Below are 17,933 nucleotides of genomic sequence, written 5' to 3'. Positions count from 1 at the left end.
TATGCATTTAGTGAAACAATGTGGCTCTCCTTCAGAGATCCTTATTGAAAAGACCACAAATTATCAGATTGCATAAACTACACAAGCAAATCTGGTTTACTATTCTGTATAATATAATATAATATAATATAATATAATATAATATAATATAATATAATATAATATAATATAATATAATATAATATAATATATTTTTGTTTATACACCAGCTTGATGTGAAAGCAAAAAGTCATAGCCGTCCAGCACATTCTGAGAGTAATTTTTGTTTCTCTAGTACTCTGTTGCCATCTAGTGCACAGAAAAGAGAATACATTGAATCTAGATTCTAGATAATTGTGTGTTGAACTTTCAAATGTAAAACTGATGTCATGTTCAAATATTAAATTGAGAGGAAGTATAATTATTTGACTTGTGGCGTTAACTGGTGATGATTTCACTGGATTTTTAGCCTGTTGAGGCATCTTTTAATTTGTAGCTACATAGAGCAATGAGTTTTACCTACTACCTGAGTGGTCAGATGTAATGTTGTTACTTCCTGAGAATACTGATCCACCTTCTCGCTTCTGATTTTCAGAAACCAAATGATAGTTTAATTCAATTACTTTGCAGTGCTAAGGGAAACCGTTTTCAGAACAAGTTGAACCCCCACTATAAATTACACATTGTTATAAAATATGAGAATGTCATTTTCCCCATTTTAAATTGTGAATGGAGTCCTGCGTTTTTACTCAACCGTCTCTGTGACTCCACTGAGCCTTTGCGTCTCTCTGTCGTCACAATTCCAGATCTCGCGAACTGGGACGTTGCATGTAATCAACTCTAGGCCTTGAGAGAGAGAGCGAGTGAGTGAATGTGTGTGTGTTGTGTCCTGCAGAGTTGAAATGTCACCCTGCTGCCTGTAGGCCTTGCAGCACAGGCGGCCTGAGTGTGTGACTGGGGGAATCGGGACCTTCTGGAGGGAATCAGGATGTCCTCTGGTGTCTGACAGCCGATGAAGAAGCAGCCTTAACACAGAATAATCTATCTGCTTGTTTGTGTTTGAGGGAGCCATGTCAACTCTCCTGCGCTGCATCTCCAGCTCCTACCTGGTTTTGTCCCAGAGGAGGCTTCATCAGAAAATACTTGGGAGGAGGCATTTTAGGACTTTTTCTGTATTATGGGACCAAAACGCTTCTAGAGGTAGGAACTACTCTGATCAGACACAATCTCTCTTGATTTGAATTTTTTTCATCTCCAGTTTAAGGTTTCAATGCTCAAAGTTGCCTTTTTGTGACCCAGAGAAGTGGAAGACTGCTTAGATCATAAAATGCTTTCAGAAGGTTAGCTGAGATGTTCCCAAAATAGGGAAAGCAGGCAGTTGTTTCACTTGCTGACTTGTGGGCGCTGCTAACTTGTAGGTCAGTTAAAGGTGACATGTTGAATCCTCACTGGTGCCTGACAGGTTTCCTGGAGAGATGCATGTTTTTGCTGTAACGTCACTGTGGAGACACCAAAGAGTGTTTGTGGCGGTTTTAGGGGTTATTGTAAGCTTTAAAGTTAAAGTTCTGAGTGTTTCTGTAGGAGCGGAGGCCTCTCTGTGAGCATAGTGGATCAGAGCCAATCACCTGCTACTTATGTCACCATGGTGGCGAGGTCACCAAGCCATGTATGGACAAAGGAATGTGCAACATAATATTGTTCCCCGGCCACACAATGTCAGCTGCAGACTCACGCTGGCTCTCTTAAGCCAGTGCATGCAAACTTGTAATATTGGGATCACAACTTTAAATATTCATCTAAAAATGCTTTTTGAGTTCCTCTGAAGAAAGGCGGGCCTAACTCTCACTCGCTGTGTGTTCATTTAGGGGTGCCCTACAAAGATCTAGTGGTCGGTGTTCCTAAAGAAACAGTTTTGAATGAACGTCGGGTGGCGTTGTCACCCGCTGGGGTTCAGGCTCTGGTCAAGCAGGGCTTCAAGGTGCAAGTGGAGAGTGGAGCCGGAGATGAAGCCAAGTTCTCTGACCAGCAGTACAAGGATGCGGGGGCTACCATCACCGACGTCAAGGGAGCTCTCGGCTCAGATTTGGTCCTCAAGGTTCCACATGTCCCTTCTGTTCCTCTTAACATCGTCCCTTAGTAATCTACACTGCCTCTCATTTATTCCCTTTCTTTTCCAGGTTCGAGCTCCCAGTTTAACTGAAGCAGATCTCCTGAAACCCAAGTCCACTTTGGTGAGCTTCATCTATCCGGCTCAGAATCCAGACCTGATGAAGAAGCTGTCAGAGAGGCAGAGCACCGTGCTGGCCATGGACCAGGTGCCCAGAGTTACCATCGCTCAGGGATACGATGCTCTCAGCTCCATGGCCAACATCGCCGGGTAAGGAAATATCTAGATAAACATGGAGATTCATGTATGTACAGACAAACAAACATATAAGAGGTAATAACTGTTGCTAGACTGCTTGCTGATGTGTGTCATGTGCTCAGATGAGTGGATCTATTTACTAAGCTCATCCATCTCAACTTAATAAATATTTACTAATTGAGAGTAAATAAATGTAAAATCAGGAGCAACTTATTTTATACATTTCATCTTAACACCCTGAGATACAAATAAAAAAATCCCTTCAGTCAGCTGGACATGTGTAGTTATGAAATGACGATCAGTTTATCGCAAATATTTGACTTCCATTACGATGAGTTGTTAAATTTTGGCCTAGAAGCAGTCAAAAAGTTCTGTGAACACCAATATATACGACCTATATCCTATATCTGACCTGTGCTCAGCAGTGGCAGTGCAAATATAAATATCAACAGATATGGACACCCTGAAAGTCGCTTTTGTTTTCATAAAAACAGAAAGCCTTCCAGTTATAATCAGTTTACAGAAGTAACCCTAATAGGGGCCCTAATAAATGAGAACAGTGCCATTTAAAAACAAAATGAAAAATCAGGCCTAAAATAAACAGCCTAATTCTGAAGACACAAAAGTCAAGATTGTTATTACTTATTTTAATTCTGCAGTTTTAGTTTTATGTATGTTGACAGCAAATTTACTTGACCTGCAAATAATTGCAAAAGCATTAAATTAGACACGGTGTCATATCTTATTTCATATCAATAGGAATGGACTCATACTTTCTGTCATATACTGTAAGCATAAGAAAATTTGCTTTTGGCAACAAAGAATGTGGTTTTGTTAAATGTGTTATTTTGGCAGATATAAAGCTGTGGTTCTGGCTGCCAACCACTTTGGCCGGTTCTTCACCGGTCAAATCACAGCTGCAGGAAAAGTCCCTCCAGCAAAGGTAACCCTCAACTGAACTTGTTTTTTTTTCTGAAATGAGAGGCTTCTGTCCACCTTTGGCGTTTTCTTTTTACGGACACATTAAAAACCATGAACTGATCCTTCTCTTGCTGTTTCTGCTGTTCTCAGGTCCTGGTTATTGGAGGTGGGGTGGCTGGTTTAGCAGCAGCAGGGGCAGCCAAGTCAATGGGAGCCATCGTGAGAGGCTTTGACACCAGGTATGAGATGAAACGAAAACGACGCCCTGTGTTTCAGACCGGCAGACTCGGTGATGATGGTTAGTGATCTTGACGAAAAGCTGACTGTTTGTTTCCTGTCAGGCCAGCAGCGCTTGAGCAGTTCAAGTCATTTGGGGCAGAGCCTTTGGAAGTAGACATCAAAGAGGCTGGCGAAGGGGTCGGAGGTTACGCCAAGGAGATGTCAAAGGAGTTCATTGAGGCTGAGATGGCCCTGTTCGCCAAGCAGTGTAAAGAGGTCGACATCGTCATCAGCACTGCCCTGATCCCAGGTCGGTAACAATGAAACCTTCAACCATTTGTCTTTATCTTCATGTGTTTAAAGTTAAGATAAACTGCCTACTGTTTCTTGTTTGGATGTGTGCATGCATCCAGTATGTTTTTTTAAGTTGATTGTCAAAGAAGAAGAATGAAAAAAAAAAAAAAAAACGGAAATGACTTGTTGCTGATTTTGTTGATGGATTTCAAGGTTAACATGCTGTTCTAAGGCTTTATTTCCACACGGTTTTATCCAAACATGGTAACTGACTTGAAGTTTATTCAATCTTTGGAGGGTCCCCAACATCCGTGCAAAAGTTTCTGCATGAGCAAAACTTTGCAAGATGGATTACAGGGATCTGCATGTCAGGAAGATGGATGAACCAATTTGCTAATAAACAACTCGCAAAGCTCGGCTCGGAGATAAAATACTCAGCTCCGATGCTGACTGGTGAAAAAGTATGTCGAAAGAGCTATTTACAGCTTGCTGCAGAAGCATGTGTATCTCTTGAAAGAAAAAGAATACATATTTATTAAACTTTTCTGCAAATCAAAATCTAAAATATGCGGCCTGCTTTAGTGTTTGACCACCCAAGTCAGTACTTTGGAGAATTACCTTTCGTTATATTTACAGCTGCAGGGTACAGTTTGTCTCCACTGGCTTTGCACATATTGGACTGAATATTTAGGCCTTTTTCTTTGGAGAATATCTCTAACTTCAGACTCATTGGATGCAAAGCATGCATTAACAGTCGTGTTGAAGGTCTTTCAAAAATTTCTCGGGTGGATTTAGTGTCCGGACTTTGACTTGGCCTTTCTAACGGATGACTTTATTTATCAAAGTCCTTGCTTTGGTTTTCTTTTTTTGGGTTCTGCTTCAAAAATGGGAACTAACTGTGTCAGCCCATTTAATTTCATGTCCAAAACTTCCAGTTTAGTGAAAATTAGCTTAAAATAGTTTGGTTCAAATTCAGCTTAGTTTACAATTTGTTGTTTTTCTCCGATCATGCAGGAAAAAAGGCCCCCGTGTTGATTAAGAAAGAGTTTGTCGAGTCAATGAGGGACGGCTCCGTGGTGGTGGACCTGGCTGCAGAAACTGGAGGAAACATAGAGACCACCAAGCCAGGAGATCTGTACGTCTACAAGGTCAGGTTTCTGCCTGTGTTTTAAAACACAGCAATAAAAATGTTCCCCACCCTGCTCACCCCAGAGAAAAATTCACAGATTAAGAAGGTTTTCCGTTTCAACCAGGGAGTCACTCACATAGGCTACACCGACCTGCCCAGCCGCATGCCCACACAGGCCAGCACTCTGTACTCCAACAATGTCCTGAAGCTGCTGAAAGCCATCAGTCCAGACAAGGAGAACTTCCACTACGAGCCCCGCGAGGAATTTGACTATGGAACAATCGACCATGTCATCCGTGGGACTCTTGTGATGAAGGTTGGTTTTGATTTGCTGTAAAAGTCTCTGCTGGCGTCCTCCGCTCCCTCTCAGCAGGAGCTATCACATCTTGTCAAGTCAAGCTCCAGGACAAAAAACAAACAAAATCCCAGTTCCATCTGGGTAAGGCTCAAACTGGAAACATTTTCAGGAATTTTGGTTTGGACACAATGTCTGTAGCAATGAAATCATGCGAGCTCAGAAGGGCATATCGACTTACTGCTGGTGGACGTATGCATGAGTCAAGTCTTTCTGTGGATGTACTTTCTAAAGTACATTCATCTTCAAAACCCTTGCTAACTGGTCAATGAGTGCTGTTTGCTTAGTGTAATCTCCTGCTGCAGGACTCCCAGATGTTCCAAAATGCAAATCACACAAATATTGAATTCCCTGTCTAACATGTATACCTCATGGATCTTTCTTCTTGTGCTCACTGGGGTGTATTTGTGTGTCTTTTTCTCCCCCTCTGCCTGTACAGGAAGGTCACAACATGTTCCCGTCTCCGCTGCCTAAAACGACCCCGCCGGCCCCTGTGAAACAGAAAACCGTGGCTGAGTTGGAGGCCGAAAAAGCTGCAACGGTTTCGCCTTTTAACCGCACATTGACCTCTGCCGGGGTCTACACTGCAGGTCAGACACAAAGCGTCAGATTCAGGGGATTCAGCTGTGCATTTGTTGTTGTGGATGTTTTAGCTCCACTCCATTCTGAGGTACATCTTCAGATAAGATCAAGTTTGAGGAAAGGTTGAACGCAACAGAAATTTGTTCTATTGTCTAAGTCTCTGCTTATTCCTTTATCCTCCATAGATGTCGAATTAACACAGCTTTAGATCAAACTTTAAGAAAAATTAAGAAACAAAAGAACATGCATTGTGTGTATTTGAGGTGCTTAAATGTGAAGCAGAACTGCTGTTTCTTACCAACATGCAATGCAAAGTGACAATCGTTGATGTTACAAATCTATATTCCTACTCAAATGGATGCTTTTATAGACTGTCAGTCGTTTTGTTGGAGGCGTGTCACTTGGCATGAGTTTGATGGTGATTGTCCTCTTTACAGATTTTGATTGGAATAATGGTTAAATTATTTTGCCTTTTTACAGAAATAGAAAAAGAAGAATCTTTGAAAATGAAAAACTCAGTTTTTCAAAGGCAATGACTCCAATGCCATGTGAGTCATTGGAGTGAATCGATTACATGCCAGACAGAAGAGATACGTTCAGGACGTTATGCTCTAAACATAAATAAAAAGGCTCATATTCTACATGATCGCATATGCTCAAGATATTTATCAGTGTGTCATCAAATGTTCCTAGTTTTGATTTGAAATGTATCAGAGTTCTAGCAAAGTACTGCAGCCTTAGTCCCAACACAACATTTTAAAAATTAACCTTACTGTTGTTTCTCACATTAAGAGACAAAAAAAAGCAAAGTTGCTCAAAAAACAGAGTTTTTCCTTCTCTATTGATTTAAAAAATAGTTAATGGGGTAATTTGCAGAAACATCCTCATCCACACAAAAATACTATATGCGGTGCTGTAACAGTGTATCAAAATACACCACAAACAGAGACGAAAGGAAAAATGTAATTTTTCAAAAGTATTATATTGTACATGTTCCTGAGACAGTAACACACTTTGTGTAGCTGCCATAGTGTTTTGCGTATTCTTGCTCTTTCAGAAATGACAGAGCGCTATGCTCTACAACTTAGTGAAATTTTGAAAATAATTTCTAATCAGTCTCTTCAGCAGCAGATTGTAACGTGTGGAAACATGCAACAATTGTTCCTGTTGCAAAACTCCTTGGTGACGAAGGCTTTGAGAGGATGAAGGAAAAGGGCGTTCTGAAACAGGCCGCTGGCCACTTTAGGTCAGTTCGCTCGTGTGCAGGACGTAACTCTGTTTTTAATAAACCTTTTGGTGGAGCACAAACACATCCAAGGCTGTTGTTTGTTGATTTTCCATCTGCATTTAATACTAGCCAGCAATATCTTCTTGCGAATGAACTTTTGTCAGCGTTTCATCTGAATCCAAATCTTGTAGGCTGGTTGTTAGACTCTCTGTCAGACCGGTCATAATGTGTGAAAATTAATGGTGAGCTGTCACCCTTATCCTTCCTGTTTGCAGGGTGGTATTCTTTCTTCAGTGCTGTTTATTCTTTGTGCAGTTCCTGTAGGAGCACGCATGAGAACAGGCGCACTTTGAAATTTGCTGATGACTCTGTTATAACTCTTTTAAACAACAGTGAAACTGAGAATGGTGCCATTGTGGAGGTCTTTACAACATGGTGCAATTAATGCATGTCAATTAATGCATCCACAACTAAAGACACGATCACTGACTTCCATGAATCCCAGTTGAGCATCACTGTCATTCACAAGAAGCTGAAATCGTAATCGAGTATCTACTCTTATTGATAATAAGCTGGGCTTTTAATCAAAAATGGATGCAGGGAGTAAATAGGTCCCACAGCGCCTTTTTTTTTAAGTAAACTGGGTTCTTTTAAAGTTTGTAATTTATTAGTGACTCTATTTTATCAGTGTTTTATTGATTCTGCCCCATTTTTATTGTTGCGTGGCTTTGTTTGGTTTCCTTACCTTGTCTAGTAAAAAACTGGTTGATGAGGCTCACTAATGTGGCAAGCAATGTAATTGGAGTGAAGCAAGCCCAGCTCCAGAACACACTCCAAGCTGTGAGAACTGATCGTTAACAATGCACAACATCCACTTTAGTGCGAGTTTCATCTTCTTCCATCTGGCCGCCGCTTTAGGATCTCCAAGATCAGAACCTGGTGCGGTAGGGTTTCTTTCATTCCTGCCATTGCTGACTTTAGACTCCCTGGTTTAGACTGCAGTACTCAGACTAGACCACTTTATAGGTTTGTTTAAATAATACACATTTTACATTCTTGTTAGTTTTGACTATTATGCGCTCTGATTTCAGATGATCCATTATTTCTCTTGATATTTGTAGTTGTCCTGTACTGGCAGTGGATGTTTTCTGTTGCTGTTAAATATGATACCTGTTGTAAACAAATTTGCCCTTAGGATATCTATAAAAACTGAACAGAACATGCAAGTTTTTTTGTCTGGTTGAGGCCTGATTATTAATCCTGTACTTGTGTTCTTTTTGTTTTGTTTTTTATGGGCACATTACAAGTGCTTTACAGCTGTTAATGTTTAAAATCTCAGTAGCTCTAAAAAATAGTATGAGAATATATCAAAGAAAGATTGAAAATGAATGACATGGTAACTCAGCAGTCGCACTTTCTTCTGTTTCGGGTAATCTATCTAAAGAGCGCAGTTTGAGGGTTCCAAGCTTAAGAAAATCTAAGAAGATGCTCATATGTCAATGATGCTTCTCTGCTGTTTGTCTTAATATCAGGTGTGTCCACCTGTCTGGCTCTGGGCATCATCTCCCCAAACGCAGCTTTCACTCAGATGGTCACAACGTTTGGTTTGGCTGGGATTGTGGGATACCACACCGTTTGGGGGGTGACCCCCGCTCTGCACTCGCCTCTCATGTCTGTCACCAACGCCATCTCAGGTCAGGGGGTCAGTGTACAGTCTGGTGCTTTGTGTGGCTCTTTGCTGCCGTTATTCATGCTGCCCGTTCTGCCTCTCAGGTCTGACCGCAGTAGGAGGTCTGGTGCTGATGGGTGGAGGTCTCACACCCTCTAGCCTGCCTGAGACTCTCGCCTTGGCCGCCGCCTTTGTTTCGTCCATCAACATTGCCGGTCTGACAGTCGTCACGGACACAATAGAGGAGAATGTGGTTTACTAGCTGTGCAGCTAAATTCCTGCCATGTTTTTTAGCTTTTTTTTTTGCTGTGCCTGTGTAGGTGGTTTCCTCATCACCCAGAGAATGCTGGACATGTTCAAACGTCCCACTGACCCTCCTGAATACAACTACCTTTACTTGTTGCCTGGGGCTTCTTTCGTTGGAGGATACGGAGCTTCACTGGCTGCTGGGTACAGCATAGAGCAGGTGACGGGAGATTCTCTAATCTACTTACTCTTTCATAAAGTCTTAAACAACTTTACGGAAATAAATTCAGTATACTTATTTTGGTCGTTGATTTTTTTTAATGACGTGACTGATTTATTTTTTCCGTTTCTTTAATTCCCTCAGATGATGTACCTGGGCTCAGGCTTGTGCTGCGTCGGGGCGTTGGCAGGCCTCTCCGCCCAGGGCACATCCCGATTGGGGAACGCCCTGGGCATGATGGGAGTAGCAGGGGGCCTTGCTGCCACCATCGGCGCCCTAAAGCCGTCACCAGAGCTGCTGTCTCAGATGTCATTAGTTATGGCCACTGGGGGGACCCTTGGTATGTATTTTTAATCTCTGTGTCATAGCTCTAACACAGCACTGCGATGTTGGAAAGTCCTTTGTCTGGCACTGATTATTCTCTTTTACGCACTGTTGAATGTAGAATTGCTCTCCACTATCTAGACCATATAGAAACATGCTGCGTTTCTTCATATTAATCTACGAAGAAAGAAAGCAATGGGTATTGGTTTTTGAAGCATAGTTTAGATATCTGTCAGTATGTATCTTGTTAAGTTTGCAAGTCTCTACTTGAGTCTTTGTGAAAGATTTTATCTTTTAGGTTTAGTGTTCAGTGAGACAATTATTGATCCTCAAGGGGGCGCTATTATGTAAAATTGGCTTTTTTTGAGCTTTACATTCTGTTATGATAAATAACATCAAAATGAATTGTATCACGGTATCCCCTTGATTTTCCAGGCAATGATACCTGAAATATCAAGATATCATATGAGCTAATTTTCAGAGTAAAGTAAAAAAAAAAAAAAACATTAAAGGGTTAAGTGATGTTGTGATGACTTCCTCAAGGCAGAGTGGGCGCTGTTGTTTAAATAGCGCCCCTTTAATTTACCATGCATGCACATGCATCAGAGCTGCAGCTACATCTCTTTTCAGCAAACCCAACTGATTATTTTTGCTTACTTTGGCATTGTAGCAGAAAACAGGTGTTTGCTTCATGACATTTAGCTCTTCTTCGCTTTCAAATAATCTAAATAACAACAGTAATAATTTGCTGATGTTACATCTCGACCACAGGCCTCACCATCGCCAAGCGCATCGAAATCACAGACTTGCCACAGCTGGTGGCAGCCTTCCACAGCCTGGTGGGACTCGCGGCTGTCCTCACCTGCGTCGCCGAGTACATGATTGAGTTCCCTCACCTGGAAACTCACCCTGCAGCTGGTGTCCTGAAGACCGTGGCCTACCTGGGCACCTACATTGGAGGCGTCACCTTCAGCGGATCTCTGGTGGCCTACGGAAAGCTGCAAGGTTGGAGCTGCTAACCAAAACTACGTTCAGGTTTTCCAAGATTCAAATGCATTGGAGACCTTTTGGGTTTCTGAGCTTGTCTTCAGACCTCAGGTTGAATTTAAATTGCACATTATTTAACCAGTAATTACATAAAAAACGTTATAAATAATGTTTTTAAGGATGGTTTTTCCATGATGGTCTTTGTTAATGTGGGTCTCAAGCTTAGAAGTTTATGAAACACTGAAACCGAGGTTCTGACAACCGAGATACAATGACTTGCAAAAATAATGCAGCTTTGATCCACTTTATATTGGTCTGCCGCATTGTTCCCACTAAACACCAGTTTGTGGTTGTAAACTAACAAAAGATGAAAAAGTTCAAGCGAGTACCTTTAGAAGACACCGAAACCGAAAAGCTTTATATGTCCACTTGCGTTGATTGTCTCCTAGTGGTTAAAGCCAAATCCTCTGTGGAGTCCAGGTCAGGGCTTTGCGTGCAGCTATCAGCAGTCTTTTATTTAAACTGTTGTGTGAAGTGATCAAGGGGAACACATGAGAAACATTCTGGTAAGATGTGATTTGTTGACCACAGGGCAGTGGCTGTGGTTGCAGGATTAGTTGCTGTCTTGTAACAGATTGTAATCCGCAGAGACATCTGGATCTCCAAAGGGGCGCTTGAAACTAATTGCGCTCTGTGTTTTATGTAGTCAATTATCCCTACAAACGATTGACAATCATTTCTGGCTTTTGAAAATAATTGTTCTTTGCCTGTAGGCATCCTGAACTCCGCCCCCCTGCTGTTGCCTGGTCGACACATGTTGAACGCCGGTCTGATGGCGGCATCCATGGGAGGCATGGTGCCCTTTATGCTCAGCTCCAGCTACGGCACCGGGATGGGCTGCCTGATGGGGGTGTCCGGGCTTTCGGCTGTCATGGTGAGATTTACAGCAACATCTGAGCCGCAAACAGATGAGGCAGCAAAGATTCAGTTCTGAGGAAACACATTTTCAGAAGAAAGAAAAAAAAAAGTTCCAAAAATGGGTCTGGATTCGGTTACGTTTTAGCTGGTGAAATTTGACGCTTCACTTTGCTGGATGCCAAGTGCGTTTGAACTGCAAAGAGGTTCTACCGAAGCTGAGTGGCAGCAGAAGTGTGCACACCTTTCCCATGTTCTTCCAGGGCGTAACACTCACAGCAGCTATCGGTGGGGCAGACATGCCGGTGGTCATCACTGTGCTGAACAGCTACTCGGGATGGGCGCTCTGTGCTGAGGGCTTTTTGCTAGACAACAACCTCATGACGATCGTGGGAGCCCTGATCGGCTCCTCTGGCGCCATCCTTTCGTACATCATGTGTGTGGTGAGTAGATGTGTTTTGTTTAGGCTGCGCTTGAGGTAAGAATCTGAGACGGAGTTCCTTCGTTCCTCCAAGGCCATGAACCGCTCGCTGCCCAACGTGATCCTGGGAGGGTACGGCACCACCTCCACGTTAGGCGGGAAGCCCATGGAGATCGTCGGCACCCACACCGAGGTCAACGTGGAGCAAACTGTTGACATAATCAAAGAGGCCAACACCGTCATCATCACACCAGGTAGACTTCACAATCGAAATGCAATAGTATTGGCACTAAATGCTGAAAAACATTCAAATACTCATGCTTTCTTTCTTTTCTTTTTTTTTGTATCTTGCACTGAAAATCTTAAGAAACAAAAACTGTTTTTAGTGCACTGAAAAATTCCTGTTAAGAAATAATTGCTCTTAACAAAGTCATTATTGCCTCCCTTCTGTTTTTGTACTCTCTGGTCCATGAGAGCAGCAATAAGTTTTCTCCATTTCACGAAGTTCGGATCAAGCAGAGAGAAGGATTTTTCACCATTCTCATTTTGCACATTCTGTCCAGAACACCCAGATTCCTGAATGATCTCATGACCTCCTCTCTGTAGCTCACTCTGCAGAGTTTCCATGGTATTTAGAACTGAGGCGGACTTCGAAGAAAGTTGATTTTGTGTCTGTCACTTATGCGTTGATTTGACCTTTTGATTTGGATCATCACACATTAAAAAAGGAAAAAAAATTGATTACCCATTCTCAGTCAACTTCCCAACCTCCTGGTATTGCACTCCAACACGTTGGAGGATAACAAGGCCCACAGCATGACAGATCCTCCGGTGTACGTACTCGTGGGTGCTAGGCCGTCTTTCATGTACTCGTCCTTTGATTTGGAAAATCTCAATCTTGATCACATCCTAACAAGACAAACAACTCCAGTTAGTTCAACCTCCATTTTTGCCTTTGTGATGGTAGGACAACGCCATCTCAGGTTCCATGAGACAGACTCATGGAAGGATTTGGATACCAATAAATATGCATCAAAAAAGCTACACATGTTTTAATTATGCAATTCTTGATGAGTAACCTGGGAATAACTCGCCATCTATTCTGTCGTAACATTTTGTCTGCTTTCTAAACAGATCGTGGACACACTGTTACACAAACTTTATGAACAAACGTTAAAAATAATGCCAAAACTCAGCATCAAACACCGTCATAACATGTGGCGCAAAAACAAAAATATTCATAAAACTCTTTTTGAACAAGTTCAGAAGTATCGCATGTCCCCGTGTGGGAGTGTTTCTGCTTCTTTTGGACAATTTTGTTGAAAAATTAGCTCAAAACAGATGTAACCACATTGCAACGTTCCAAATAAAAAAAGAGAGAGAGAGAGACTCCAAAAAAAGACAAGGACTTTTGGGAAACACCAACGTCTAACTTTGATCTTGCTTCAGGTGGGGCACAGCTGCAGCGTGGGATGATATCATGACTGAACAGAGTGAATTCTCCGTTCTGCTCAGACAGTCTGGCTCTGCAAGAACATCTGCCTTTTGTTTCATTTACCTGACACAAAAAAGGTTTAGACTGACCGCTCTGCCAAAAGATGCATCCAAACGGCAATAATGAAAAACCTGGAATCCTTTGGAAACGTCAGCGACTGTGACTGATGGTGCTGATTAATTCATTTGAGACAACGGAAGAAAACGTCAGGTACCACAAGAGGGAGCAGTGCACTTAGTAGTTGATCCTGGAATCGTCTGTCAACCAACATAAAAAAATGATTGCTGAGATAATTACCAGATCATGCTTTTTTTCTTCTTCTTCTTCCTCTTAACAAAAGAAAAGCCAGATCTGTCTGACAAATAAGTTGTTTAGCAGCCTGAGCTAGAGCAACCATTCTGAAAATCTTGGAAACACATCTTGCTGTTGTTGCCTAATGGCCCTGGACCAACGCGAGGACAGCTGTGTGGTCCAACACGCTGGTTTGATTACAGTAACAGGGAAAAGTCGAAGCAACTATTAGGTCCAGGCTCTAGACTTGTCAACAACAAAGGAGGGCAGTGAGGAAACAGAAGGCTCTGGCTGTCTGGGGAATTACCGTACAGGTCATGAGTGACTGCCTTCAGAACAACAACAACAGGGAAGAAAATCCTAACAAGAGGCTATGCTGAACTCTGTTAGGAACATGACCACCAGGGTTAAACAGTGGTGAGGCAAAACGGTTCTTTGCACGCAGGGGTCCCGCATCCATCATACACAGGCTGCAATTTCTCAGAGAGATTGATCTCAGACTTATTGAACTGCTGGGATTTGAATAAGGATGAGGACATGGAGAGGAGAGGAGAGCGAAATTAATAAAGAACACATGATTGATGGTTTTGGACTATTGTGTTTCTATTCAACTGTGAACAATAGTGCTGATGTGTATCAAGAACCCAGAACTAAGAAATTTTGCTCTTGTAGTGTAGAGCGTAGGAATGTGATTTCCTAACTCATGTTTTATCCATTTTTTTTGTTTAGGTTGGGGTTTGTGTGCAGCCAAAGCCCAGTACCCAATAGCAGACATGGTGAAGATGTTAAGAGAACAAGGCAAGACTGTCAGGTGAGTAATTCTGTACCCTTTTTGCACTGTTACCTCCCCACCCCATGTTTTTGAACATTTTCTGGTAAGCGTTTATTATTTTGGGCCCCATATAAGATACACACTCTATAATTTATAAAGTTAGTAAGTGTTAATAATTAAGAATTTAGAAATAATTTTGTGTTAACCAGATATCTAACTGTAAGAAAATACTTGCTGCTTTTTTTCACAGTTTAATGGCTGCAAGATAATTTTATGTCTCTATGCAATAACTGAGCGAGAGTAAAATTAGGGAACGGTAAAGAATGTGCAGTGTTTTCTGTTTAACCAACTTCTTGACTTTAGTTAGTATAAAAATGCTCTCTGATACTTTATTCTGTATATATCTAACATTCGCTCTCCTAGTGACCGTTTCATCAACAATAGCTCTCAGAAATTTGGATCCTTTCAATGTTTACTTCATTTATCTGTATTTTATTTCTGTATTTGCTCTGGAGTTTCCAAATAACATTATTTTGGCCTTAATCAAGTTCAGCGACAGCTTGTTACTGCCTGTCTGAGGAGTCAAACTTTCCTCCAATCTTTCAAAGTGATCTTGGTCTCATACAGACGTTTTCAAGGCTGTTTATATTTCACATACCAACATTTTATTGGGATTTGATGCAATAGATTAGTAAAAGCAGTGCATTAACTGTGAGAGCGAAGGAAAGTTAGGTTTGTTTTCTTTTTTTTTACAAAAAGGTGCAGGGTGCAAATCTATTCAGTCTTCTAAAGTTAACAGTTTGTACTGGGCACCTTTCCATGTGTACACATATAGGAAAAAAAAACAAAAACATATCCGATTGGATGCAAAGAGTTTGCTCAAGGTTTTGACAGCAATAGCAGGTTGCATAGCAGATATATGCACTAAAAATGGAAAAGATAGATGACGGGATAATGCAAGAACAGGAAATATGAACAAATTATGCTTCTTTCTTTAGGACTACATTTACTCATTTGAAAGAAACGAGGGCTGTGTTTTAATTCTCAGTAAAAGCAGGAGGATGATTGATCGGAGCGGAAGACTTTTTGATCTGTGCGTCTCTGACAGGTTTGGTATCCACCCCGTGGCTGGTCGCATGCCCGGCCAACTCAACGTTCTGCTGGCTGAAGCTGGCGTCCCCTATGACGTGGTCCTGGAGATGGATGAGATCAATGACGACTTTCCAGGCAAACGCTTTTAAAAATAAATTACGCAGACAGAAACGTAGTATTTATTGAGGCACGGTTATCACTTTGGCAGGACAGTATAGGATGAAATTACAATATCAGCCTTTGTGTATTCAACACGTCCACATTTCCATTTACACTTGCAGCTGCCACGCATGTGTGTGTTAATATTCAGACATGCCATGTTATTCGGACAACCGTTGGTGTTTTCTTAGCAACCAGCACGCTGTCGAGTACACATGGTTCTTGTTTATGACAGCGTGAGATGGGGAGCGGAGCGTTATCCTTTATCTATCTCGTGGCTAAAAGTGTGAATGTTGGTGACCCGTAGAGACGGACTTGACGCTGGTCATCGGAGCAAACGACACGGTGAATTCCGCTGCACAAGAAGATCCCAACTCTATCATTGCCGGCATGCCTGTGCTGGAAGTGTGGAAGTCCAAACAGGTCTGTTCGGGAATATTCTCTGAACTCTTACTGGATATATATGGCGTCTTGCTTATAAAACTGGCTTGATGTTATGCTTTCCCTACAGGTCATAGTGATGAAGCGCACACTGGGAGTGGGCTACGCGGCGGTGGACAACCCCATATTCTACAAACCCAATACATCAATGTTGCTGGGAGATGCCAAGAAAACATGTGACGCACTGCAGGCAAAGATCAGAGAGGTCTACTACTAGCTGCAACTCATCCTTTTCTTTCTGTAAAAATTAGATCCACATTCACAGGAAATGATTGAAGGATCTGGATATTTTTAGAGATTTTTTGGATCTGCAAAGAATAAAGCATAATACATTTCCATTGTAATTTCATGGTCATATTTAAATTTACGCAATCCCAGGAGATTGCAAGTCAACAAATGCACACACAGGGGCGTGTGCTTGTAAAATATTGGTTTTCATGTCTGGATGGCAAGAATTCATGTTTGACTAAAAAAATAAAAACTCATGGACAAATATATTCTGAACTGTAAATAAAATATTCAAATGTGTTCCAAAATGTTTTTCTTGTGCAAATGCTGCCTGCGAAATTTAACACCGTCATAGCAAAACGAGATTCCATTTGTTGAGTCTGATCCAAGAGTCTCTGGCGTAAATCTTGAAGGTATACATTTTTAGTGCAGATTTTAAGAATGCATACTTCACCAGAAGGATGAATACTTTTGGTGCCGACTGTATATATGTCACCAGCTGTTGTTGTTGAGTCTAACTGCAGTAGATTGCCAGACTTCACATGACAAATGAGGGTACCAAAAATGCCAAAGTCAAGCAGCAAACCAGTCAGAATTTCCGTTATCACATCTGACCGACTAAGATTAATCTTTTCTGAGGATTACTGCACCATAAAAGAGAAATAAAGTGTTTCATAGATTTAAAATGAAGGAATTACAATCATCCTCATTTATCCATCAAAGTATCCTAACTTTCATCTGATTGTAATTAAACTCAGCAAAGGCCATAAACTTACATGTAGTTGGTCAACGCATTTACAAGCCAAACATAGTGGGAGTTCCTAGTTCTGATGTAGTAATTGTACATAAAAAGAAAAACCTGTTTCTCAGTATTTCAGCTCTCAGAGCCGGCCAATCACAGATCAAAGGGAAAACTGGCCGACTTTGATGTTTGGCTGATTGATTTGCTCACCTCTACAAAAGGTTGGAAACAATATTTCAGCATTAGCATTGATAATAGCTGATGTCAATGATTGTTTAACCAAAACGTACAGCTAGGTCGACAATAACAATTATTTCCATGTTAATGCCTTCTGTGTATGTGTCGGGCAGAGGGCAGGAGGGTGAGGTTTGTTTGGGCATGTGACAGTGATTCAGCGCAGGATTAAGAGGCACTTAAACGAATGAGAGAAGCAATGCCAGCAGTGTGGTAATCTTTTAGTCCAAAAGGTTCTTCACTGAGGTCACGCTCAGGTACTGGAGCTTTCTACCTGGCAGACTCTTGAAAGACTTTCTGAGTTTATGCCATCATTCAGCTTAACCTAAAACACTTAAAAGACGATGCTTCTTCCACCACAGCTGAAAACGTTAGTTGAGAATTCAATGTAGATTTGCTTGAAAATATCACTCTACATGTCAATAAAACAACAAACCAGTGAAAGGTGATCCAGGTGCCTCTAATAATAACTAAAGATGGAAAGCAAGGTTTTTCTTTTGCCTGTCTGTCACTTGTCCAAGATCAGGTCACCTGGGTCCAGAATGAAATGCCGTTCTTTACAACACTCACACTTTTTCCAGGGCATTCCGAAGGTCAAAAGGGATGCACAGTCCTCCTGTTAACT

The 17,933-nt window shown here is 41.6% G+C and overlaps 1 protein-coding gene across 1 annotated transcript; it reads left to right on the top strand.

Moving 5' to 3' along the window:
• The first annotated feature begins 821 nt into the window (after window positions 1-821).
• LOC129369554 (NAD(P) transhydrogenase, mitochondrial-like) lies at window positions 822-16,632 on the top strand. The gene is made up of 21 exons (XM_055045053.1): window positions 822-1,179; window positions 1,845-2,074; window positions 2,157-2,356; window positions 3,200-3,287; window positions 3,416-3,504; window positions 3,607-3,794; window positions 4,793-4,926; window positions 5,032-5,223; window positions 5,702-5,852; window positions 8,605-8,766; window positions 8,846-8,956; window positions 9,062-9,207; window positions 9,352-9,547; window positions 10,303-10,536; window positions 11,292-11,452; window positions 11,697-11,876; window positions 11,949-12,108; window positions 14,370-14,451; window positions 15,521-15,639; window positions 15,971-16,086; window positions 16,175-16,632. Exons 1-21 carry the CDS (start codon window positions 1,050-1,052, stop codon window positions 16,319-16,321), a joined length of 3,216 nt encoding a protein of 1,071 aa, XP_054901028.1. The 5' UTR covers window positions 822-1,049; the 3' UTR covers window positions 16,322-16,632.
• Window positions 16,633-17,933: the final 1,301 nt, after the last annotated feature.

Source organism: Poeciliopsis prolifica, unplaced genomic scaffold (genome assembly GCF_027474105.1).
Source record: "Poeciliopsis prolifica strain line A6 unplaced genomic scaffold, Auburn_PproV2 SCAFFOLD021, whole genome shotgun sequence".
In the NCBI taxonomy this organism is placed as follows: Eukaryota; Metazoa; Chordata; class Actinopteri; order Cyprinodontiformes; family Poeciliidae; genus Poeciliopsis; species Poeciliopsis prolifica.
The sequence above is the reverse complement of the archived record's forward strand: the minus strand, read 5'-3'. Positions and strand labels throughout refer to the sequence as shown.